This window comes from Cupressus sempervirens, chromosome 3, assembly GCF_028749045.1.
Source record: "Cupressus sempervirens isolate cs-2001-9-10 chromosome 3, ASM2874904v1, whole genome shotgun sequence".
NCBI lineage: Eukaryota > Viridiplantae > Streptophyta > Pinopsida > Cupressales > Cupressaceae > Cupressus > Cupressus sempervirens.
In genome coordinates, this window is record NC_143120.1 from 6,541,048 (window position 1) to 6,568,074 (window position 27,027).

General features: G+C 35.5%; 1 protein-coding gene across 1 annotated transcript in view; it reads right to left on the minus strand.

Moving 5' to 3' along the window:
- Nucleotides 1–27,027, minus strand: part of LOC149564451 (uncharacterized) — a 265,933-nt gene that overhangs the window by 29,013 nt on the left and 209,893 nt on the right. Inside the window, exons 9-11 of the mRNA XM_089818003.1 lie at nt 23,035–23,125; nt 22,755–22,896; nt 17,987–18,143 (exon numbers count right to left, since the gene is read on the minus strand). Coding sequence (XP_089674129.1) covers nt 17,987–18,143; nt 22,755–22,896; nt 23,035–23,125 — 390 coding nt within the window. The remainder of the gene's footprint in view (nt 1–17,986; nt 18,144–22,754; nt 22,897–23,034; nt 23,126–27,027) is intronic.

A 27,027-nucleotide genomic window follows, 5' to 3' on the forward strand; every position in this document is an offset into this window, starting at 1 on the left:
AAGATGGATTTCATGCAAAGTCAACACATCCATGGGAGCCTTGTAGAGGATAGAGATGTTGCTAGTGATATTGCCACTTTCAGATGTTCTAATCTCCATAATAGGGATGCTTGTGAGTTCAGAGTGCTTTGGGTCCCTAGTGCTGACATGGTTAGCACTGAAGTTTGGTCAAGTCTCGTTGATTGGCTTCACCATTTTGGGTTTGGCCCAGTTGAGTTCAAAGTTGTGAAACAAATGTCGGAGGATGTCCCTCTTGGTAGGCCTTTGTTCAATGTTTGGGATCCTTCTAGTGCATCGAGATTTTAGGCAGGGCTTGCAGAGGATTTTTCAGATGTGTACATGATGCCGAGTACATATCATTTTACTTTTGACTCTCATGTGCATGATCTTTTTCAGTTGCACAATTCAATTGCGCATGTGTCAGATAGTGTGTATGGCAGCTCACTTTGCATAGTTTGGGGAAGCAAGCTTTGACATCTTACCGAGTTGCTTCCCTTTGAGATGTTCACTCCTACGACATCTGTAGTCAGATCTGATTCAGTTTGGCACATCTACTCAGTTGTATTGGTGATGATGTTATAGGAGCTGGTTAGTGTTGAGATGGAAATTACTCAGTCTCATCTATGGGATCCGGATGGATTGATGTGTTATGTGTTTCTGAGATTGCTTGGGGACAATCAGATATGTTGTGGTGGTAACAGAGTACCTTACCAAGTGGGTGGAGGCACGGGCTCTACCCAACTCTGCATTGAGTATAGCTAAGTTCATTTATGAACAACATATCAGAACTGACAAGGGACCAAGGAGGCCACTTCGTGAATCATGATGTAATATCCCCTCTAATAATGAAATTCAACATTAAATCATAATAGTTTAAATATTTACAAATAAAAATATGGCAATCTATTCATAGATATTTTGTATAATAGATGTCATAATAGATAAATGATTAAGATGATGTGATAACCCAAATTATAATAAGTATTTAATAAACAAATAGAATAATTAAATAGAAAATAGCAATCAAATAACTAAATATCATCAAATAATATTTACATAAACAATATTAAATTATGATCAAATATAAAATAATTATAAACTAAGAAACATGAATCGATTAAATACTAAATAAAGGAATTAATAAAATTACCTAAATAATAATGATAACTAAATTCCCAAATACACTACTGATTACCTAATGAAAGCGTCATAACTACCGACCCCACCACACATCTGTTAAGGATATAGCATTAGTCGGATCTTGAAGTCTGATTGTTATGCACACTCTCACACACACATTCAGATCTAAGCGTATCAAATTAGACTGCCAGCTGATCGCATATTCATTTGTGCTTGGCAATGACTCTCATCTAAGTAACCTCCACAAGTATTGTATGCAGTTCATAAGTCTACATAACATAAACTGCAACCCCTGTATAACCGTTATTGACTGGATCGGGATCTACATATCCCTGGGTCTTCATGCTGCATGATATGTAGAACACTTGAGTTATAGGGTATGCATAATCTTGATCGCGGTTGTCAAGTAGTTGTTACGGATGTCTCAACTTGAATTGTTATCCACATAGGGACATGACCCTGTGTGGTATAAGCCACATAGAGTCACAACCCAATGTGGGTATGACTTCTGGCTTACTTATTAATCCTTTATGATGTTGCTGAGTTTGAAAATCCTCAATTACAAATACATATAAAGTACAAGCAGCGACATCCGAAGTAATTTTATTGTTTCAAGTCCTCTGCAACTATAGTTTAGATTATTCATCAATGTTGTTTCTGCCTTACTATACAGTGACAAGAATTAATAATATTGAGACTGTATAACCATTATATCTGATCAAATTAAAATAAAAAGTTCACTGTTATACTCTATCTGTCATCCATATTCCTTAAGAATGAATGCATCAAGAAGAACCAAGACTAAAGAAGAATCAAGACTAATTACGAGAGGGATCAATCCAAATAAAGAGGGAGAAATTCAAGCCCTTAATGCAAACACAAACAATAAACAAAAGAAAAGAAATTTCAAATGGAAAAGAGAGAAGAATAATCAAAACTACATAAACAAAGATTTGTCTAAAATTCAATGCTACAAGTGCGATAAGTTTGGACATGCTCACTGGTATTGCTTGGAAAGGAAGAAAGCTCAAGCCTCTATAGCTGAAGTCAAGGAAGCGGAAAATCCACGTTCTTCTTAGCCTTATCAAATGAGCTAAACTCAAACAAGAATACTTGGATAATTGATAGCGGAGCATCTCAACACATAACAGGATTCAAAGATCAATTTGAAACTTTTGAAGGACACTCAATTGAAGACGTCACGATAAGTGATAATTCCACCTATCTAATGAAAGAGTTAACCTGCAATTAAAAGATGTTCTATTTGTACTAAGCATCAAAAGAAACCTGGTCTCTATTTTTGGCCTAGCAGATCAAGGATATTGTGTTACCTTTCAGGAAGATTTCAACATAAAAATTGCAATCTCTACAAGATTTAGAGATGGAAGTTTATATAAACTCTGTAACACTCAAAATCATGCAATAAATCATACAGTTTCACAAACTAATGAAATTTGGCATAGAAGGTATGGACACCTCCATTTTTGTGCCCTACATTCTATATAAAAATTGTGATAGAATTCCCTCATCTAAAATCTGAATATGTTGGAACCTGCAGAGGATCTTTTTCACACAATAAACATAAATCAAAAGTTGTACTAGAACTTATCCACACTGATTTGTGTGGTCCAATGTCAATACCTTCATTAGGGGGATTTTTGTATTATGTGATTTTTGTTGATGTCTTTCTAGGAAAACTTGGATTTACTTTCTAAAACTTAAAGAATCAAATGAAGTATTACTGAAATTCAAAGAATTTAAGGCTTTAGGGGAAAATCAAACTCGGAAGAAAATTAAGACTCTAAATTTAGATAATGGGGGCAAATACATTTTTGAAAAAATTTAAAGAATTTTGCATTTCTGTTCGGATTAAGAGGGAGTATATAGTACCTTATAATCCACAACAAGATGGAGTGGCAAAAAGGAAAAATAGAACCATCATTGAAGCCGCTAAAGCCATGATGCATGATCAAAATCTTCATACCTCATTCTGGGCTGAAGCTTCAAATACAACAGTATACATCCAAAATAGATGTCCTCATTCAATCTTAGAAATTTTTTGGTTGTCTTGTGTATATTCATGCTCCTAAAGAAAAGAGGTCCACACTAGAACCCTTCGAGAAGAAAGGCATATTTGTTGGTTATAGTGAATCCACTAAAGGATATAGAGTTTATATACCAGGACAAAAACTATTGAAATTAGTAGATATTTTAAAATTTGAAGAAGATGCTGCATATAAACTCTCTAAAAATATCGAAGGATCAAACGATGAACCAGCTATAGAATTAGATGAAAACCCTACAGTTGAGACCCGAACAAAGGATTGTTCAAAAGATCATGAACCCTTATCATCTAATATTGAAAATGCTGAAATCCCTAACAATAAGAAAAGGCCACTATGGGCAAGGAAGATGATTGAAGAAAACAATGTAACACCCGATGAAATCTTTAGAGGAAGTAAGAAAACAAGAAGTCATTCATGCTATGTTTCTCTTATAACCGAGCTCATAAAATCCGAACCATCAAATGTTGAAGAGGCCTTAACATGTCAAGTTTGGAAAGATGCCATGATTGAGGAATACCAATCTATATTAAAAATTTATGTCTAGGATCTTGTACCTAGACCTAAGGATAAATCAGTTGTCTCCTCAAAATGGTTATTCAAAATCAGACATGCATGGACTGATTAGATCATCCAATATCTCTATACCTTTGTAGGTTATTGTCCTAGGTCAAAATAACTTTGCAAAAATGTAAACATTAAACATCACAAACTCATTAACACAATTTGACACAATGATTAATGTGGAAACCCAATTTGGGAAAAACCACCAATAACATGCTACCAATTCACTCTTCTAAAGTGAGCCTTGTGAGGAGCTAACTCTGTTAAAGGTTACAATGTACACTGTTAAATGTGACCTTGATTAAAGGATTTTAGTCACCCTGTTAGGAGTGAGTCTTGTCAGAGGACTTTAGAACATCCCATTAGAATGTCACCGTGTTAAAAGATTTACTCATAACTGTTAGGTCAACCTTAATCCAAAGGATCTACCCAGACTGATAAAATTGTTAGAAAGTAGCAGTAGGACTCGATTTGATAACAAAACAACTCACTCGTAGATTTCAGATCTTTGATTTAGCTCTCTATTATGCATGGCACTCATTCCCTTCATCTTCGATTACTTGTTCACCCTTGAAGCTTTCACCTCCTTAAGCCTTCATGCTCAGTATGACAATAGCAAGTTTTTTACTTTGGCCACCATATGAAGCAACACCTTTAAACTTCTTGTCTTTCTTTGGCTCGCACTCTAACATTTTACTTTTGGCCTTGTATCTCCTTATATAGAGAATTTTGATCTTTTGCCGCTTAATCAAAATCTTCCATCTTAGAGTTAGGTTAGATTCATCAAATCCTCCCTTCTTTCCATTAGGTTTCCCCTAGAAACTTCTCTTACAATCCTCATTAGATTTTCCTAAAAACGGTTTATCTTGAAGTCTGTGCCACCAGCTCATCATAATTATCTTCAACACGCTTCACACAATTCAAGAAATCAACTTTCTCAGCTCAGATTCGTCAAATCTTCAATCAATCTCTTTTTACTGTCACTCAACAATAATAGTCTTCTGATGCTCAATCAACACTAGGTTGCTTGGCATAAACTAAGTCTTTACTTGGTCATTACTGCCATTCTCTGACGCTCGAGACACATTGTAATTTTACTAGTGCTTGGCACATACTAGACTTCCTTTGCTCGACACATACTAAGATTTACTTTGCTCGGTCATAACTAACTTTCTGCTCAGCCTGAACTAAGTTGATCGGCTTCCACTATTTGCTCAATCAGGCTTGGCAGACACATTTTAATGCATAGTCTTCTTCTTGTCTTAGCTTAAGTAACCTTTAATTGTAGCCTTAAGTAGATAAACAATACATCATATCATCACAGTCTTATTTGATCTTAGTGCTCCTTTAATACACCATATAACTCAACCTTTCTCTAGGTACTCTTGTTATCCTTTCTTTTCAAATCCTTTTCATCAATCAATCAAATAATAGCATTTAGACCAAAAAAACAATTGTCTTACTAGCAAGTAGCAGGTTTGACATCAGTAACAAAATAATGATTGTTCATGATAGGTTCCAATACTTCAACAATCTTCTTTTCAACAAGTTCATGTGTGCACCTAAGAAAATTCATCTTTTGGCAGCCAAACATATTCTGAGATATTTACTTGGAACCATTGGACTTGATTTAAAACATGAAAATTTTGAAATTCAACTTCAATTTTGAGAGCGAGTGCTGAGTTTGGTTCTCGTGCACGTTGCTGGTATGCACAAGCATCTTCTCTACTTGGTTCGATTGGGGTAGATATTGACTGCCTCCCCCCCATCCAGTTCTCGCTAGATGCCCCGATTCATCTCCTCCCCTCTCGGCAGGAGTTGAATGAGCATGTCAAGCTTGACATCTACAGACAATATATTGCTACTACCTGGGTTAACCCTCCTAGCGGGTTACGCCCACGGATGTCTTTTTAGGCAAAGTACTTTTTGGAGATGTCTGATGGTATTATTGTTCATCCTAGATACCTTTCTCAAAGGTGGTCTCATGCCCTACGTATCTCTTTGGGATCTTTCAGAGTTGGGTCTCACCGTCTTCAAGCCCAGACTGACCATCATATTGACAGTGGAGAGTGGATTTGCAGACTTTGTACTTTGGGTGAGGAGACTGAGACACACTTCATTTTCTGTTGTCCCATTTATTATGAGATCGGAGGGAGATTTTTCTGTTTGTTTCACGATTGCTTCTCTCTTTATGACTTCTTTAGCTACTATGATTAGCACTGTCTTGCACTTTATCTTCAAGAGACCACTATGCTCCGTGATAACACGATTCAGTTACTGCTTCCGCATCGGCACTCATCTACTCAGCTCATTACTACTTTTTTCACACCGTTATCTCCTTTGCGTGGGGTAAAAAGGCTTTCTAGCTCCACTGGATCTACCAGGCATTCTGGATGCATCAGATCCCAGAGTGGCTATTTGCACCAGCTCCACTCCTCTATGAGTGGCCACGGATAGGGTAGAGCCTTTACCCATCGGCATACATATTATTCAGTGACTGACTTCTTTTCACCTAGAAAGAACTCCTAGTCTCTTTCTTGGCCTCCTCTCTAGTTCTTTGTTTGCTTTCTCCTATTGTTGTTTGTATTTATTTTCGAACACCTTTGTTTGTTCCTTCTACTATCAGCCTCTTTGATGTAATCCTTCAGTCCCATAGACCTTTTGTTGGACATTAATTTCATTATCTTATCTATCATTATCTTATCTTCAAGGGTATTTAGATTCAAATTGGACCAACTGTTTCATTGACCATAAAAGTGCTACATGATGTTGTTTTAGCCTTGGATCTACTACGATATCTTAGTTTAGCATAAAATAGTTAGCAGTTTCTCAGAGTTCCACAAAAGTTGAATACATAGCCGCCTCTATGGGAGCTCAAGAAGTAGTATGGTTAAGGAAGTTACTAGTTGGACTGTTTGGGAAGTCCTTTAATCCTAGAGTTATACATTGTAATAATCAAAGTTGCATTAAACTGTCAATAAATCTAGTTTTTCATAACACATCCAAGTAGATAGAAATTCCCTACCATTACATAAGAGATATGGTAGAGAGGAATTTCATCAAGTTGGTATATATCAACACTGAAGAGCGAAATGCCAACATATTTACCAATCCTCTTGCAAAGATGAAAGTGGAGTAATTTAGAGGTAAATTTGTTATGACTAAAATGTAATTGTAATTCTTGAGATTGAGTCTTAGTCGTGTTTAAATTTAAATATATATTCATTTATATTTTAAATGTTAAAAGAGTTACGATGTTGCATATGTGGATTATGTCATGAAAGGTGACTTTCATTTGATGTATTTGTAAGCTCGCTATTGTAAGGTGATGATCTTATCAATAGCTTGACCGGTTATCATGATAGAATACATTAAGTTGTCCCAGAATGTGCCGGAAATCATGATACTGCATTTGTTGTTCTTGAGTTCTTGATCTATTATCATGATAGACTACATTAAATTGTTGTGCCGGAATGTGTCGGAGATCATGATGACTAACGTATCACGATGGACTACATTAAGTTAATGTCCCGGAGTGTGGCAAAGATCATGATACTTGTCATAATGAGACTATGTTGTTGTTCTTGAGATCAAGGTTGTCATCTGATAGACTATATTCAGTTATTGTCCCGGAATGTTCTAGAAATCAGATAATTCATAGCTTTCTATGATATACTTGTTGATAAGCATAATTTATGCAAATGCTCATATTAGAAGAATATGAGATTGATGATGTTTTGAGCAACAAACTCGAAGATGGTTGAGTTATTCAAATCCTCCCACACTGAGAGGGAGTGTTAAGGATATAGCATCAATTGGATCTTGATGTCTGATTGTTATACACTCACATTATATAATATATATCTATATCTACAACACATGCATTTAGATCTAAGTCTATCAAATTAGACTGCCAACTGATTGCATATTCAATTGTGCTTGGCAATGACTCCTGTCTATGTAACCTGCACAAGTATTGTATGCAGTTCATAAGTCTACATAACATAACTGCAAACCCTATATAACCATTATTGACTGGATCGGGATCTGCATGTCCCCGTGTCTTCATGCTTCATGATATGTAGAACATTTGACTTATCCGGCATGTATAATCTTGATCAGAGTTGTCATGGAGTTGTTACGGATGTCTAAACTTGCATTTTTATCCACGAAGAGACATGACCCTACGTGGTATAAGCATGTAGAATCATGCCCCTACGTGGGTATAACCTTTGGCTTACTTATTAATTCTAGATGATGTCGCTGACTTTGAAAATCATCAATTACAAATACATGCAAAGTACAAGCAGTGACATCTGAGATTCTGAAGTAATATTATTGTTTCAAGTACTCTGCAACTATAGTTTAGATTATTCATCAGTGTTATTTCTGCCTTACTACACAGTGACAAGAATTAATAATATTGAGACTGTATCACCATTATATCTGGTCAAATTAAAATAATAAGTTCACTGTTATACTCTATCTGTGATCCATATTCCTTAACAACGTCAAGGCCTTAGAAGGTTTGAATGGCACATATAAGCCGCATCTTGTCATTTAATAAGGACGTGGAGAAATAAGGGAGATAAAGAGAACAAACAAAAATATATGGAAAGGGAGAATAACAATCCGTAATTAAAGATTACTCACCGGCGGCAATATGATCAAGAAGGAAAGTTAAAAAGCTAACAGTTAAAACATATGGTCATACGTGGCACATGAAAAGAATGTCGATGCCATAATTTACTACCCAACAAGGTACGCAAACGGTGGCACTTTATTAGCCAACACCTATATTGCATGTTTTCCCAAAGTGAATAAATAAAATAATTAACAAAGGGAAATAAGGACCGAATGGTCAAAATAAAAATAAATCAAATTGAAGGGGAGATACCTATTAGGTCGACCCCAAAACATAATCACCATACATTTTAAACCAAAAAATACATTTGGACACCCCTTGAGAAGATAGGGTGAATGAAAGACAAGTTAAATGCCATTTCTAGCAAGGAAATTAATAACTAGAAATATAAGTATATCGGTAAGGCATGTAAAAAAGGAAAATGCCAAAAGAGTAGGAGAAAAGATTGACGTCATCTTAGTGTAACTTGTTAACTATATAAGAAACTGGAAATAATTATCATCTTCAGAGATATAAATGCTAAGACATTTTCTCATTTATTAGATTTTATAATGTTATTATAATATGATTAATAATCAAACACCTAGAGATAATTAAATAAAGAATCTTGTGGCATATCATTATTATATTGAAATTGTTTACAAATCTTGTGCTCATTCAAGCAACAACATGAGAATTACAACCTTATTCAAGCTCCTTTCAAAAAAGCACACTAGAAACAACATTTGGAAGACCAAGAGTGACAACTTAGAATCCACCTTTTTTACAATGAGACAAATACAACCGATAGAAGACCAAGAGTCACAACTTAGAATTCCACAAAGATGTCCCTCTTGGGATTTGAACCAAGGTCTCCACAATGAGAACTCATTGCTTCAACCAACTCAGCTAAACCCCTTGGACGGCATATCATTATCATTAATAGATTTGTAATTTTATATATATATATATATGGTCATTTTTTTTTATTCTCAATTATAAAGGATTTAAAGTTATATTTGTTTAAACATAAAAATTTCATCTTTTACTCCATACTAAGGTATCTTAAGATAGAGAGTTTGTGGAAGATAAAGGTGGAGAAATTTCGGGCACATGACAAATTATCCCAATACTAGGGTTAGGCCTCAAGGGACATTGCAGGTAGTATGTTTCATGTGACCTTTGCACAATCTACCATCTAAGAACAACCTAGGATTAGAGAAAGAAATGGAATTGCAAATAAGAGGTTAAATTAATATAATAAATTCAATTGACTGTAGTTCAAAAAATGGATAATATGTTTAATGATTCAATAACTGGCAATTATTATGATAATACGTCAAGTATATAAAAAGGAATCATTACACATAACATCTGCTTGCTCACTACATAGTTCAAGATCTTTCATTCCTTGTCCAGTCCATATTACCTACGGACTAATGGCCAAGCCGAAGCCATAAATAAAATAAAATATTGGTGATGATGATCTACAAATCATGCAGGTTGGAGCGAGAAGATTGGGAAGAGATGCTATAGTTGGTATTATGGGTCTACTACACTACTTACAAGGTAAGCACTAGAAACACAGCATTTCAATTGATGTACGAACATGAAGTTGTTGTCCCTGTATAATTTATGGTTCTAAGCCTCAAGATCGCAATTGAGAATAGGTTGGGGGATATGGAAAGCCTTAAGGAAAGGTTATATGGCTTAAATAAATTGCATGAGCATCAAATGATGGTGCAATGTGTGACAAAGGTAGCCCAATAGATAAGGAAGGTATAGCATGAAAAACATTTGAGGCAAATGTGGTTCACTCCTGGCCAACTGGTACTAAAGTATAACAGTCATAAAGAAATTAAAGTAAGGAAATTCAAAGCCAAGTGGCTCGAGTCTGTAATGTCCCCATTTTTAGCAGGCTCCTGTAGTTGGGTAGGTCATTTCATCATGGGGACCCTCGTGAGATGACAATGATTTTTGAGGGTCTCTAAGGTAGGCTTGTTATTTATAGTAAGTCTATTTTGGGTGATTGCTATATTTGGCAGTGTAGTGGTAGCATAGATGGTTGGTTGTCATCTACACTACATTTGATTGAGCATTTTATTGGAGTTCATATTTATTGAGTTATTTACAAGGCTTTAATTATTAAAGGGCACTTCATCTTATTTCATGTTATAATATGGAATTGTAAATGTGAAGCCTCTTAAGTGAGAAGTGTGAAGACGAAGCTGACTTGCACAGTTGATTATAAATATCACTCCATTTGTGGGGAATTAGCATCCAATTGTCTATTGCTTTCTATTATCTCTTGTGAGGATTTAAATTGAGTCTTGGGAATTCAATCCATTGCTGAAGCATAATGGATTTGAACGTAGGATCTGTAAATTGAATTTAGCGTCTTCTCTGTAATGTCCCCTTTTTGACAGGCACTAGCTACTTGTTTTTTTTAGCCTTTAATTTTCCCCGGAGGCTAAAAAGGGAAGAAATAAAGGGAAAAAATATATTAGATTAATTACTTATAAGGTTATTAAAAATAAAATATTAAAAAGTAACCTTATATTTAATTGATTTAATATTAAAGTGACTAACATAATAAAATATCAAAAAGTCACTTAAAAGAATAAAGTGTTGGATTCCTTTAGAAGCTTCTTGGAGTTGCTTGTGAAATCTTTATAAGGAGCCTTTGGGGGGTCATTTTACACATCTTGAGTTGCATATTCAACTATTGTGTTGAGAGCCTTAGTGCTTGCATACTTGCCTGAAGGTTTGAAGACTCTAAGGTGCCAATTTCGGTTGTGAGATATCAACCCTAGTTGGGAGTGGAGGAATTGGTATTCAGCCAATTCATTTGTGATTAATTGAGAGATAATATTCAGTGATTTTTGTTTAGCCTGTGCATCTAATTTTTGATATCAGAATGGTTTCAGTTTCGCAGTGGATCCAAAAAAGCAAAGCGAAAAAGCAGAACCGAAAAAGCAGTCTGAAAAAGAAAAGCAAAAAAGCAGAGCCAAAAAAGCAATCCAAAAAAGCAAATCCGAAAAAGCAGTCCGAAAAAGAAAATCCGAAAAAAGCAAAGCCAAAAGCATGTCATCTCAGCTACTTATTCCAGGTTCTTTTGGTATTTACATTTTGCAATTGTAGATGGATACATTTGACAAGTAATATATGTCTTTTTGTTACCAAAGTATTCAATCATTGTGAACATTGAAATATTGAAGGGAAATCAACTTAATTCAGCTGTTCAGTTTGTATGCCAAATGTATGTAAAAACGTCTCATTGCATAGTCATAGGATGCATACCAAGTGTTTGTAAAAATACCTCTTGGCTGTAAGTGTGCATTTTACATCAGAATTTCATGTACTTGCATTTGGAAAATAATAAAAAGAACTTGCATATCACTTTGATTTCCAATTAGTTATTTTGCAATCATTTGTATTCATCAATATCATTGGCATTCAAAAATCATAGCAAAACAACAAACATCAGCAAACTGAGGCTGCAAGGGAAGTGTTTGAAAAAATTCCTAAGGCAGAAAAACAGGGATAAAACTTCAAAAAATTGTCAAGGCACTTTACATTCTCAAAGTGTTTCTTTAGTGGTTGAGAAGAGATTAGCTTGTGGAAGATCTTGGTGATTATTATCTCCGATTTGGAATGCCTGTTTCTCTTGCTGGCTAGTGTTCTTCCTTTTGGCATTTAGGCAATCATATTCTGAAGAAAATTGGCAATTGAAATCTCTGTTTATAACTGCAATCATATCTGCACTAGGGCGTTTATACTGCTGCATTCAAGACGCCAATAAATCTATGTTTGGTGTTAATAACGCCTGCAAATTGAGCATTTGGCATTCTTGTCAATACCCTGCTCCCGGCCTTGAATGTTTTGTAGCATATTGGAGGGGTTTTTAACCCTATCGGGCTGTGCATATCAAATCAAAGTTGGGGAATTTCACATTGTTGCTGGGCATTATTCTGTTCTGCACTTAGGCGACTGAAATCTGTGTCATTGGGCATATATTGTCATTGCTAATTGGTGCTAGGTATCTCTATTTTGGCGTGAGTATTCGCTGCATCATAAAACGTCATTCCCTATTGGGCACATATATTTAGGGTTTCGGTTCTGCAATATTGGGTAGCGTTGAGAGCAAGTTGGCTTGCAAATCAGGTGTCATCTTCGAGTTTAACAGGTTCAATAATTTATTTGTAATTCTGATTATTGTTGCAGTGTTGGATTTGGGACAAATTATAACTTATAAAGAGTTTAGTTTGGCATCTATACAAACATTCCAATCCCATTCCATGTCAAATGTGTAATTCTCAAATGGGGAAGACATAAATTTGAAGATTAATTTGAATTTGATAGTGTAATGTCCCCTTTTTAGCATTCATAGCATGATGTTCTCGTTAGCCTATTTCCCCACGGTCCCGTAGACTAACTAGGACATTAAAGGGACTTAGACGCCATTTGGCCTAGATAGTTTCAGCTGCAGGTCTTTCTGTGGGGTTTTGAGGCAACTTTGGGCATACTTACTATTTATAGTAAGTCATCTTGGGCATGGGCGGACATCCAGTGGCAACGGTATGTCGATGGTAATTGTTTAAAATCGACAAAAAAACTTGTTTATCACTGATAAGATTTTTTATACATTGATAAAGCTATTTTATAAAGTTAAATTTAAATATTTAACTTTATTAATGCATAGACTATAGTTTGTGAAAAATATTTAAATTAAAAGAGTCCCCTTTATTTTATAACACATTGGAGACACAAGTTACATAAAGGGAGTGATGTTTTATCCCACATGGAGAAAACGAAAGATTGAGCTCTTGTGAGAACACTATAAAAGAAAGGGAAGAGCTTCTTTTTAGAGGCTTGGAAATATCAAAGAAATTGAAAATTTTTCTGGAGATTATGTCTTAATAGTTTGAAGGACGAAATCCCTTCAAGTTGAAAATCTTGACGCCATTGAAAGATATGGTTTTGAGATTTAACATGGTAGCAGTCCGAAAAAGCAGATACGAAAAAGCAGTCCGAAAAAGCGGAATTGAAAAAGCAAGCTGAAAAAGAAATTTGTAAAAGCGGAACCGAAAAAGTAGGCTAAAAAAACAGTCCGTAAAAGCAGTTCAAAAAGCCGATTTGAAAAAGCAGTTCGAAAAAGCAAGTGGGAAAAGCAAAGCAGAAGGGTCAGCATTGAAGGAAATTATTACAGCCATCTACAACCAGGTTCCCTTGTTAGTATTGTTTTTTAGGGTATTATAAGTTTCAGTTGTAAGTGTGCATTATATCAGCATTATCATTTTAAATGCCAAAAGTCTTGGCCATATTTCATGACCATTGTATTAGAAATTTCATTGCAATTAAGAAGATAATAGTTGCTGGTGTCATTTAAGCAATTCAATATCATTATTTATCAGCTAGTTAGTTTGCATACCATCTGTTTGTAAAAATGCCAGTTGGTTGTAGGTGTTCATTTCTCATGCTGAGATCATATATATGCACTGAATATTGTCAAAATTAGTAGCACACTCATGTTAGGTCATTGTGTAGTCCATTTGGAGTCTTCTAGCACAAGATTCTCATTGATGCAAATTGAAGGAAGAGTCATTTAAAGCCAGCTAAAATACTATATCAGTCATACGTCCCTTGCATGTGAATTGTTTGATGAAATTCCTTGAGCTTTCATCAGCATTTTTGAGAGCAGATTTGAGGAGGGTCATTACAGATAGTTGGCATTGTAGTTATAAGTTATTTACTTGCCTATTTCCAATATTTGAGTTTTGTACTGCAAAAAGCCAAGGAGTTGGAAACTACAAATCATTTGAGACGCATATTTCCTCAACATTGTGGGTGTGAGCTAGTTGGGTTCATTACAGTAGTATTAGTGCGGTTTGCTACCAACTTGCAGGGAATTGGGTTCAGATATTTAGTGCATTGTGGCTTACAGATTTGTTCCGAGTAGGCATTATACCCGCAAAGGTTGCACGTCCCTACCTAGTGATGGAGGACCTAATATTCAAATTGGCACTATGTGCAATAGGTGTGCTAGCGATTCAAGAGGTTCAACTGATACATGTTATTGAGATGTTGGCACTAGTTTCGACGTTGATAGAGAGGCCAAGGAACATTAAGGGATCTTGCACATGGTCATGACCATGTTGTTGAGGTGCTCTAACAACATTCTAACATGCTGCACTGTATTCCACTCCCTATAGCTCAGAGTAGGGAGAGAGGTGCTCAGAATGCTTCTGTCAATTCACACAGGTCCCAAGTAGATGATAGGTATGGAGATGGAAATAGGTTTGGAGGTGAGGATTGGGTTAGGATAGTTGATAGGACTGACAAGATTGGTCATACTAGTACATATGATAGGCCACAGGGGCCTACATTTTTTAGACCTGGCAGATGCGGTCAGTACTGAGATTGAGGTTGAACCTTTCATGGATAACGTGGTAGCACACTTTGCTGAATGGGATGCTCTATTGCAAGCAATCAAACCGAACCTTAATTTTGATAGATTCCTAATGCAAAAGCAGGAGCATTCTCGAGGTAGGCCTACACCTGATAGACAGAGGCCTAGGCAATTTGATTTATGACAAGTGGCCATTAAGATGACTTTAGAGCACTTTGATGATAGTGATAGAGTGACAACTCATGTTTGGGACCATAAGCTTGACACATATTTTACATTGTGTCCTATGACTGAGGAGAATGCTATCAATTTTGTTGTGTTGCGTCTAGACGAAGTAGCCCATGACTGGTGGTACCATGGATTGGTCTCCTTGCATCATGAACATATTAATTCCTGTCAAGAGTTTGTGGACTGATTGATAGCAAGAATCTTGAGGTATATTTCAGAGAGTTATCTTAGCTGAGGCAGACTGGTGGCCTAGAGGTTTACATCAGTGAGTTCCAGAGGCTTTCAATGATGGTATATGATAAATTTGAGAAGAAAAGAGTGATGTTATTTATTGAGGGATTGGTTGAGCCACTCCAAGGGAGGGCTAAGTCATTAGACCCATCTACTTTACAAGAGGCTATAAGGAAACCAAGAGATCTTGAGTCATCTTCTTCTCAAGGAAAGTTTTCTTCAAAGCCTTTTGCCCCTCTACCTGTGGGTGAGGAGCACCCACCAATTACTGAGGACAAGGGGAAATCAACAAGGAAGAATGATGAGGCATCACAGGAGGATCTAAGGAGACAACTTTGGTTTTCGTGCAAGAGACCTTTTTCAAAAGGTCACACTTGTGCATTGAGGCCTAAGGGAGTAGTGAACTGTAACATGTGGATATATTTTGATGAGATTGAGGCTAAATCCTCATAGCAATCCGATGGTTTGGATGGTGATGATTAGGATTCCAATGACGTATATATAGTGAGAAGTGCATACAGCTTCATATTTGATTCAAATGTACAGGATATGTATCGAGTGCAGAGTTTTCCTGTACCTAAGTTTGATGTTTGAGAGGATAGCTAGGTTGGCACAGTGATAGAGGGAAAATCGAGACTTCCTATGGAGCTGCCTTATTGTGATAATTTGGTTTCCATGTCATTAGCACAGGTATTAAGTGTTGTTTGTTTGTTCTGATGGTGTTGTCAATATCGAGATGGTTTGGTGATGATAGGGTTGTCACCCATTTTTCTCTATGGGATCCACATGAAGGTTGGAGTTCTATGGGTTACCAAATGCTTGAGGACAAGAAATCTTGGAGAGGGAGGACTGTAATGGCCCCATTTTTTGCAGGCTCCTGCAGTTGGCTAGGTAGTTCATCATGGTGACTCTTGTGAGCTAACAGTGAGTTTTGAGGGTCTCTGAGGAAGACTTGCTATTTATAGTAAGTCTATTTTGGGTGATAGTTATATTTGGTAGTGCAGTGGTGACACAAATGGTTGGTCATCATCTGCATTTGATTGAGCATTTTATTGATGGAGTTCATATTTATTGAGTTATTTATGAGGCTTTAATTATTAAAGGGCACTTTATTTTATTACATGTTATAAAATGGAATTGTAAATGTGAAACCTCTTAAGTGAGAAGTGTGAAGAGGAAGCTGATTTGCACAATTGATTATCAATATCACTCCATTCATGAGGAATTGGCATCGAATTATCTCTTGTTAGGGTTTGAATCGAGTCTTGGGAGTTCAATCCATTTCTGAAGTATAATGGAGTTGCACCGAGGATCTGTAATTGGAATTTGGTGTCTTCTCAAACTATGTCTTTTGTGGCTAAGAAGCGATTTACTTGTGGAAAAAATTGGTGACTATTATCTCTGATTTGGAACGCCTATTTCTCCTGCTGTCTAGCGTTCTTCCTATTGGCATTTAGGCAATCATACTCTGAAGAATATTAGCAATTAAAATCTCTGTTCACAACTGCAATTACATCTGCAATAGGGCATCTATACTTCTGCATTAAAGACACCAAGAAATCTCTGTGTGGCGTTAATATTGTCTATAAAGAGGGTGTTTGGTATTCTTGTCAATACCCTGCTCCTGGCGTTGAATGTTCTGTAGCATATTGGAGGGGTTTATAACCCTATTGGGTTCTGCATATCACATCAAAGTTGGGTGATTTTACATTGTTGCTGGGAGTTATTAGATTCTGCACTTAGGTGACTGAAATCCCTGTCATTGGGGGTGTATTGTCACTGTTAATTGGCGCCAGTTATCTCTGTTTTGGCATGAATATTTGCTGCATCATACGACGTTGTTCCCTCCCTGTGTTTGGTCGTCCATTCTTACTGCTACTGGATGCATATATTTGGGGTTTCGTTTCTCCAATACTGGGCAGCATTGAGTGGGAATTGGTCTACAAATTGAGCATCATCTCTGAGATTAACAGGTTCTATCATTTATTTGTAATTCTAATAATTGTTGCAGTGTTAGATTTGGGAAAAATTATAACTTGTAAAGAGTTTAGTTTGGCATCTGTACAAACATTCTAGTCCCATTCCATGTCAAATGTGTAATTCTCAAATTGGTAAGAGATAAATTTGTAAGACTTCAAGTGCAAGATTAATCTGAATTTGATAGTCGACATTGTAGCTGTAAATTACTGTTTAAAAAAAATTAAAAAGTCCAAATGCTTTATTAAGTGTTTTGTTCTCCTTCCGCAGGTTTCTTGGCAGGGTATTGCATTTTCTGCCCCACCAAAATAATTTACTTTTATCAGAAAGTGTTTGCAGAGTGAAACAACTGCATGGAGCTTTATAAAATACGATTTGACTTCATCCAACATATTGACTGCATAGGATTTACTTTGTTTATGCAATTTATTAATTTATCTTTCTAGCTTCATTGTATAGTAAAATAAAAAATATAAAAATTACTATTCATATACCAGTGAGACTCTTCCCTCTCTGTTATGGGATCTTGGTGGTTAGAAAGTCATGAATAATCATATTCACTCACTATGTGCTCTCACCTGATCCTTATAGGATCTTGGAGATAAAATAGTAATGGAAATTTTATAGCAAAGTTGGTTGAGGTCATCACATCAGTGTATCATATTACACTTAAAAAAAGAATTTATCAATTGTATTGCCTTCATCTCAATAAATTGTCAAAAGAAATTAAAGAAAAAATATGGAAAGAACCTTTCAGGATGATTGAGGAAAAGCTTATTGATATGGCACGGTTTGGGTTCTGGAATAAAGAATTCTGCAGCAGTCCGATCTGGTGTGCCTATTTCCCATATCGTAGGGCCATCTCTTGGAGGTTCGTGTATCAAAGGCCCCACATCAATCCTGCAACCTGTTTCACATCCAGGACACTATACTTAAATGGATATAGAAACCTCAAACATTGTTGTTTCAATTATACAATTTTGCACTGATTGAAACTCATCCACATATAATATTTAAATTCAGAGTATACAGTTCTATAGATTATTGTAAATACTCCTGTGGAAACTTTTAGTGTTACTGCATTGAGTCAGTCACAACAAATAAAAATAACATGAAATGATACAATTTCACAATTTTTTAAAGTTTGCCACAAAATTTTGCACAAAGTAACATCTAGTCTTTACCGTAATATTAAAGATGTTTTACATTGATACATATCACACACATGCCAACAGGATGTTCAACTTCATTGATTGCAAATTTGAAAGCTTTATGGCAACTTCTCACTTTGCTAGTTGAGAACTGTTTTCAATTTCAAGAACCTCACCTTGTAAGAATTTTCCTAAACAACGTAAATGGGCAGGATATAATTCTAGACAAATGGATGATCATAAAGCATTTCCAATTGACTATTCATACAAATGTATCCTCATATACAGTAGCCATTTGTTGAGGATAGCAATAAATTAGGACTCTATCATTTAGTTTTAGATGTTGCACAATTCCGTGCATCTTATATCAATCTATAACTTTACAATTAACAAACTTATTTACATATGTGAGTTCTGATATCAGTACCAAGAAGGTTGCATGGCTGCATACGTGTAAGGGCGCACAACATACTGAAATGAAGCACCGTGTCCAGGGCATTAAGAGTCTGGTATATATGAGTGTGATAATATCTATGTGTTATAAATAATAATTTAAAATTATATGAGACTACATTAAAATAACAATTAGAAACAAAACTTCAAAACTATTCTTATCTTTTTATTGTTTCTTTTATTTTAAAGTTTACATGTTTTCATTTCCATTATTTTGTGTATGAAACCCCCATCAAGAATGACAAGGAGAGGTTAAGTTGTGCATAAAAAGTGCCCCAAGCACATCAAGTACACAAGACAGGCACCCTGCAGTCAGTAAGCATTATCGATATGCGTGTGTAATCGATGTGAGAAACACTTGTACCCTCATGTTGAGTTCTAGTTCACATTGAGGTGGCATGCTAGTTGTCCTATATGCACATCCACACAGTACTGATGATAAATCAAGATAGATTCACACAAGTAGGCTTTGGTAATTTTAACTTTAAGTTGGTCTCTTAACTCAGTCTTTTCTAGCTGACCTATAAACTGGGATAGCTATTGCCATAGTTGAAAAACTCAGACTCAGCAATAACTCAACAGGCCTAAAATCTTTAAAAGTTCAGAACTCAGCAAAAACTCCACAATAACTCAACAATTTTATTGAACATTTCATATAAATAAATCTTTTAAAATATTCCTTAAAAGAAACACATTATTAGATTTGTTGAGAATATGACTAAATTCCATCATATATATATCAAAGTTTGATTTTATTACATATCATAGACCAGAAAACAAGTTCAACTCTAAATGTGTTATAATGTCAGTTTCACTAGCCATGTCATATGTAGAAGTTGCCTCATCTAAAGAGATTTTTGACAATTTGTGCAATAATAATGTCAAGTAGGCACACTCAAAAAATTATACCCCAATTCCCCATCACCCCTCATTGCAATGAAGTTTTTTATTTGACAAACTTCATGGCGGCAGAAAAGAAAAAATTAGTTATGCTAAGAAGAGATTCCATTGTATGAGAAATCGAGAGAAGCTTGGGTGATTAAATCATGACAGAATGTGTGAGTTCTGTAGGGTATACTTTAAAAAAAGAAAAAACGAGACAAAATATATTGTCGGATGAACAGAGTTTTCAGAGGTTTATGACCTTAGGACTGATATAATGTTTTGGAAAAAGACAAAGTGCCTTGTATTTCACACTGGAAGCTTGTAGACCATTTTACAGGAAATCAGGACTTAATTTAGTCGTGTTGGCATTATATTGTCTGATCCATTGTGGAGAAGAGGAGAAATTAATTTGGTGCAGCACATACTTTACTAGTATGAGTTTCTTTAAATTGGTGTGCATTCATCTATAGACCTGGCATCGACTTATTTTCTCCTGCTAGATGTGGGTTTATCTAGTTTAGTGTTACATTGGACTCATATTTGGCATGCTGCTATTATCTCTCTGGCATGAGGAAGTGGACTCTTTAATCGCTTTATATTTTCTTCTTATAGTTTCGTGTGGGATCTTTTATGGCACGAGACTACTAGAGTGTGATTTGTTGTTGCACAGGGAATCTAATCATAAAGAATTGAAATTTCAGAACATGGAGGTTGCACATATAAATCGTACCATTATTCTGATATTCAGTATTGAATGGACTAGAGCTGAAGACTGGTGACTGGGTGTTCTTCTTTAGTCTTTGTGGCAAGGATCTGCGATTATTGGAGCCCAGTGAGGATGAGAAGCAGATTACTATTGTCGTTTTTGTTTATCTGAAGTGTTTCACATGTTGTAAATTTCTGGGCATTGTAAGGTTGCTGTATGCATTTCTGGAAGATGAAATGAAGCTAATGGTTGGGTTTCAGCATTGAAAGGCCAGAATCGTAACTCTGCCTACTGCAATCTTGCTCAGTCTTTATTACTATTGATTTTTTCCTAAGTTGAAACTTTGGATTCTGGTAAGGATGTAGGTTTGAGATTCACTAAAAAAAATTTAGGGTTGGGTTTGGGTTTGTTTTGGGTTTGTCTGTACAAGATTCTTTTATAAAATATGTGTGTGTAAAAACATAAATATATGCCGTTCTGCTAGACAACCACAGAAAAATAGACAATGATCTTATACTTTTAGTGCTAGACGACCCATAGAAAAATGGACAAATGAAAAGATATGTGGCTCTTCTGCTAGACAACCACAGAAAAATGTCAAAATGGACAAATGTCTGCCTTGCTGGATGACCCAGATGCTGCTAGAAGAACGCCATGTGAGGAAAAACGGGTATCTGCAGTGTATTGTTCTCAGAACATGCCGCGTGAGAACAAGCCATTATAAACACCATGTGAGACAAAAACAAAGGTTATGAAAAATGTTAGGTTTTGATTGGGAAAAATAACTATAAGAAAGTTAAATGAAAAGTCAACAAAAGTCCAAAAAGCCTAACATTCAACCAAATTTGCTTGAGATTCGACCAAATTGTTCCAAATTCGGCTGGGGCTCATGTGACTATTTCCAAATTCTCTGCAAACACGTTGAAAGTCATCCAGGGTCCTTTTCATCAAATTAAGAGCGAATTTCTCTGAAAAAAACCGAATTTGAACTGAATACAAACCAACTTCAACTTCACTGTGAATCAACTCTTGACTTCAGCTGGGACAGGGTGAATATGGTAACTTAGCTTTTATTGCATCTCTTACATTATACTTCTGCTGTTATGTGAAATACTTATATCAATGCAATTTTATGGAAAAGTAACATGTCGAAGCAGCAAGCAGCTTTAACCAGAAAAAACTGAAAACTATAGCAAAAACATCATAATTATTTAATGCAAGCAAACTATTTGACAATATGCCTGAATAAGAAGTCATTGAGAAGTGGAAGGGAAAGTCAAAAAATTTGTGACAGGTAGGATACTACACAGGAGCAGTAAATGGAAACTAAATGGCAGCTCAAATTAAGGCAGTTCCACCAAGATGAAAGATGAAGTGTTTCAAATATCACTTTTAGGGTTAGGGTTCTCGTTTGAAGAAATGTTTTTCTTTTCTACATAAGTTAGTTCTAGATATCCTTGCATTCCGTTCGGTTTGTCACGAATTCATCCAGTGCGCAACCACTACCCTCTACATATGTGCTAAGGGATTCCTTTGGCAAATTGGCCCCAAATCTAGACAAGGCATGAATGGGAGCTAGATCTAGGAATGGTAGGGGAGTAACATAATATTTGAGTAATCAATCTCTAGACCTATTATCTAGAGAACTTAAAAATCACTAAGGAACGCATTAGAGATGATGGAAATTGATAGTACATGGTGTTCATGTTAATTCCTTGTAACTTTGACAAGACAGGTGTTCTGATTTTCAGATCAGTCTGATCTGGATGCATGAGTTCCCTTAAGCATTGGTCACTAGAACATAATGTCCCCTCTGGACAGATCGGCATCTTCCTTGTGGCTTTTATAAGCCTTCTTATTTACTAGTGTGCTTAGTTAGTTACTAACCATTAGTAACTCTTGGAATAGGCACCAATCTTGAGGAAACAATTATGTTGTTAAGTAGGCCAACCTAGAGAGGGACATGTCCATTCAATGAACATGCCCCTTGAGTTAGGTATAAGTGAGGGCTAGATTGCAGATTAGAAGACACACAGAAATCTATAGTTCTGCTCTTCTGGCAATCTGCCCAAATAGAATCATATATAGGAATGTAAACATTTGCAGAAGATCTGTGGATATTAACAATTCATGGTGTTCTGTCTACTTATAAACCATGCCACTGTTTAACAATATATAAATGTTGACTAACTATTCTTATAGTTCTTTTAAATGAATTTGATTTCATTTTTCCAAAATCAAAACAAAGGCACTGACATAAATATAAGATTATGCGCTACATGGGATTAGAAAGAATAATGAAACAAACACATCATTTACTGACCTGGATATATGTTAATGGAGCCTTCTTTCATATAATCGCCAAGGACCCCGGGTACCCAACCATACAGATGGTAATTACCAGGACAAACATTTTCAATGGTAAAATACCCATTGACATCAGCTTGGCTCCAAAATTGGTATCCCTTTTGAAACCAATTACAAGAAGTTAGACCAATATGGCCTATCATTCAAATTCCACTTCTGAATTTTTACAAGTAGAAAAACATAAGAAGCTTTACACAATGCTTCTAAGCATTTATTTTTTCAGGACGATTGTGCACCTTGCTCTCAATTTGCCAACATCCCTTTTCCCCTGGAGTAGACAATCCCAAAAAAGCATAACGAGCAACTTGAACCTCCTCCACAGCATACCTAAAAGTAACAAAATCAAGTCACTAGAAGAAGATTATATAGTTTATCTTTTCATAATATGTAAGGAAAAGAATAAATAAACATTATTTACATTTGCATACAGAGAAGAAGCATGAATTCCAATCAAAAAAAATTCTAACGTCTGTCTATAGACAATAGGATTGAAAAGTTATGAATAGAAAGGTTTGAAATGAAAAGAGAAAGATTTGCAAGTAATTCTGTCCCCTTCCTCATGTTGCAATATAAAACACATCAGTCAGCCAGAACTGCTTGTTCTTCTGTAAAAATGTAATAATATTTCTAAACAAATATTTAATACTATTTCCAAGGTAAATTATAATCACTTTTTAAGAAGAGGAAATGAAAGTAGACAAAATAGTATCAAATAATAATTCATACAAGATGTCATTGAGCTAACTGATGCAGAATGTAATAGAAAAGCCTGTTCAATTCAAAATGTAATATGACTAACTTGATAAACTGTAATGTATCATTTTTAATATGTCATCGTATGATAACACATGGGCGCCCTTCAATATTTCCCGGTGATCAAGTCATAAATGCTATAGATGTTTTTTCTTATATTACTAATCGTTTGCAAATACTTTTCTCGTAGGAGCATCAACATGACACCATTACAAGATCTCGCGAACACAACATGAGACTAATATTAGCTCATTTCAAGCAACCACAATGTGGAAGACCAAGAGTTACAACATACAATTCTATATAGGATGACCCTTTAAGATTTAATGTTGTGTCTCCAAAATGAGATGTAATGTCCCCTGCCTAAGCACTTACAACTTGAAATCTTTGATCTATTAAATCGGTTCCTGTAGGCCAATGAGCTAGGGTTGATGGAAGAATTGTCATTGACATTGAAGAATTTCATGGGCAAGTGCATGTGCAATCACCTTTAGGGAGTATATCCGTAAAAGCAGGCAGAAAAAGCAATCCGTAAAAGCAGTTCAAAAAAGCGAATCCGAAAAAGCAGTCGAAAAAGCAAATCGGAAAAAGCAAGGCAGAAGGGGCAGCATTGTAGAAAATTATTACAGCCATCTACAATCAGGTTCTTCACTTCTCATTTGGCATATTTTCTGAGAAATGTAGGTTTTTAGTTGAGTACAAAATATAGCATCAGCACTTCACTATTTTCATATTGTACTTGTCTTTGTTTGCCATTTGGCACTATTGGTATCAACGGAAGGCAAGGATTTTGCAATTGAAAGAGCATTGTAATTTTTAGACTATCTATATTGCAAACCTAGAGTTTGATGATCAACTTATTAGTTTGCATGCCAATTGTTTGACAAAATGTCAATTGGCTGTAAGTTCTCTTTTCGGCATAAACAATGTCATAATTTTGCATACTAAGTGTTTATATTAATGCCACTTGGTTGTAAGTGCATAATGCCATCTTAGGTTGCATCCAAAGTATTTATCATAATCACTAGTTGCTGTAGCTGCATATTGTAAGTAGTTTAAATCACATATTTGTATTGAATATTGCCAAAATTAGTTGCACATTCATGTTAGGTCATTGTTTAGACAAATCTGGAGTCTTGTAAGCATTCTCTTTGATGCAAATCGAAACAAGAGTTACTGCAGCAACCTGAAAAGTTATACCAGTCATATGACCCCTTGTATGCAAAGTGTTTGACAAAATTCCTTGAGCTTTCATTAGCATTTTTGAGGGCAGATTTGAGGAAGGTCATTACAGTGGTATCAGAGCTTGCTTGCAAAGTGTTCGGCGAAATGTCAAACAACTGAAGTATAAAGATTTTGGTGTTTGAAGAAGTTATAACCTATTGGGGTTATTACAGCCAAAATGCCCACATCACCAACATCATAGCTGGCTGGCTCTATACGTGTCTCGATCCCGCCTGAGGAGTCAACTACATTCTGCTCTGGAGCAACATACAAATCGTCAATGTTGATGCCCATCTGTCTAGCCATAAGTTGCAACATCATATCCATTTGCCTATTCTGCTCCTGTTGCATACATTGCCCCTTCTCTAATGTAGCCAATAACTGTCTGAACATCACCTCTTGATCTGGACTAATATACATTTTTCCAAACACTTTTCCCTTTATCCAGCTATCTATATGATCTCCACAGGATGGCAGGACTTATAGCTCTGATACCACTGTAATGGACACCTAGGATTGCCCAAAAGCTGAATCAATTGTTGAAATTATATTAATTCTAAAAATGCTGCAATCAAGTATAAAGAGATGTATTCCAAAGGCCAAACCCTAAGGGAATGATGTCTAGAATGTTACAACAGAGAATGAACGTCCTCTATTGCCAAAAAAGGAGTGTTATTCACACATCCAAGCTCTTATCAAATGCAAATCATAATCATCCGATACAATAATCTGATGATCAGCAATGAGACTTTCACCCCTATTTATCCTTTTCTTCATCCTTCTGGAAGGAACTAAAACATTAATTAATTGCAAGAGCTAGAAGCTTCCTCCTTCCAATAATTAATGCATACCCTAGAAATTCCTCCCCGGCAATAATTAATTAAATCACGAGAGGCTTCCATCCTTCCAATAATTAATACATACCCTAGAAGCTACTCCCTTGTAATTAATAATTAAATTAATTAAATACAAAGTCACCTTTTAATTTTAATTGAATGACTTTATAAGAAATTAATTTAATTTCTTCTTATCCTCTACTTAGACTTTGGAGAATGTGAAGGCCAAAAGATGGGATCATTACACAAGTGTCACCATCATCAATGTCAAAGGACCAAAGCACTTGTATACAAGATCATCTTGTTAATGATACAAGAAAAAGGGATAGCAATGATTAAGAAGATGCAGATGTTTCTTAGGAGTTAAGAAGAGTTAAATATGATGACGGGAGAGTATAGTACGTTACATAAAAATGGTCAATATGTACACCAAGTTGGAGACCTATGTATGTTTCACAGTTGAATAAAATACGTGAAGAAAGCTACAGAAAGAGTTAAATGATGAAGCGCATGTTGCAAGAAAATTACCTATAGAAGAAGACTCGTAGAGAATAAATGAGCATAGAAGAATAGATTAAGACAGTAAGAATTTTCTGTATCATACAGACATATATATAAGATGTATTCCTTATAAAGATATTTTAGAAAAGTCTAATGCCAATTAAAAGAAGTAAACTAAAGTCTCAGTTTGGAGGTATTCAAACTACTCATTGCACATTCAAACATGATCAAATTCATATGCTGGGCAATTTAGAAGATTAGTGGACAAGCAACAAAGATGTATTGTGATCTTTTAAAGGCACAAACTTCAGCGATATATATTTGTGGCTAGTAATGTTCGAGTCTTGGCTTGCAGCAACAAATATACACGTATCACATATACATACAACAGTATTCCTAAGACGTAATAGGTATCGAACAGGCTGGACAGAATATAAAATAGAAACCTAAAGAATGCAGTAATACATAACAAAGCATCTATAGGGTATATGCATGGAATGACAAGACAAGCAAAGGACTGACAAATTCCATCATAAATATCACACAAATATGATATATATATATAGATAGATAGATAGATAGATAGATAGGAGAGAGAGAGAGAGAGAGAGAGAGAGAGAGAGAGAGAGAGATGATTATATAATATATGCAATGAAAGAAGACAGTGGCGGAATTAAAAACAAAAGAAAATAAAAGCATTCAGCATTATGTAAACAGCGATGAATGGAAGTTAAAGATAAGGTAATTGCAATGTTGAAGAGTATCTAAGACTAATATCGAAGGCGTTATGCTACCATTTAAAAGGAACTAAAAACAATAATATATGAAACAAGTGTACATACTGCAAAGTCCAACATGGATGGACACACATACCGTTGCGAGTAACCAATTATTAAAAGCTTACAGTGATTAATA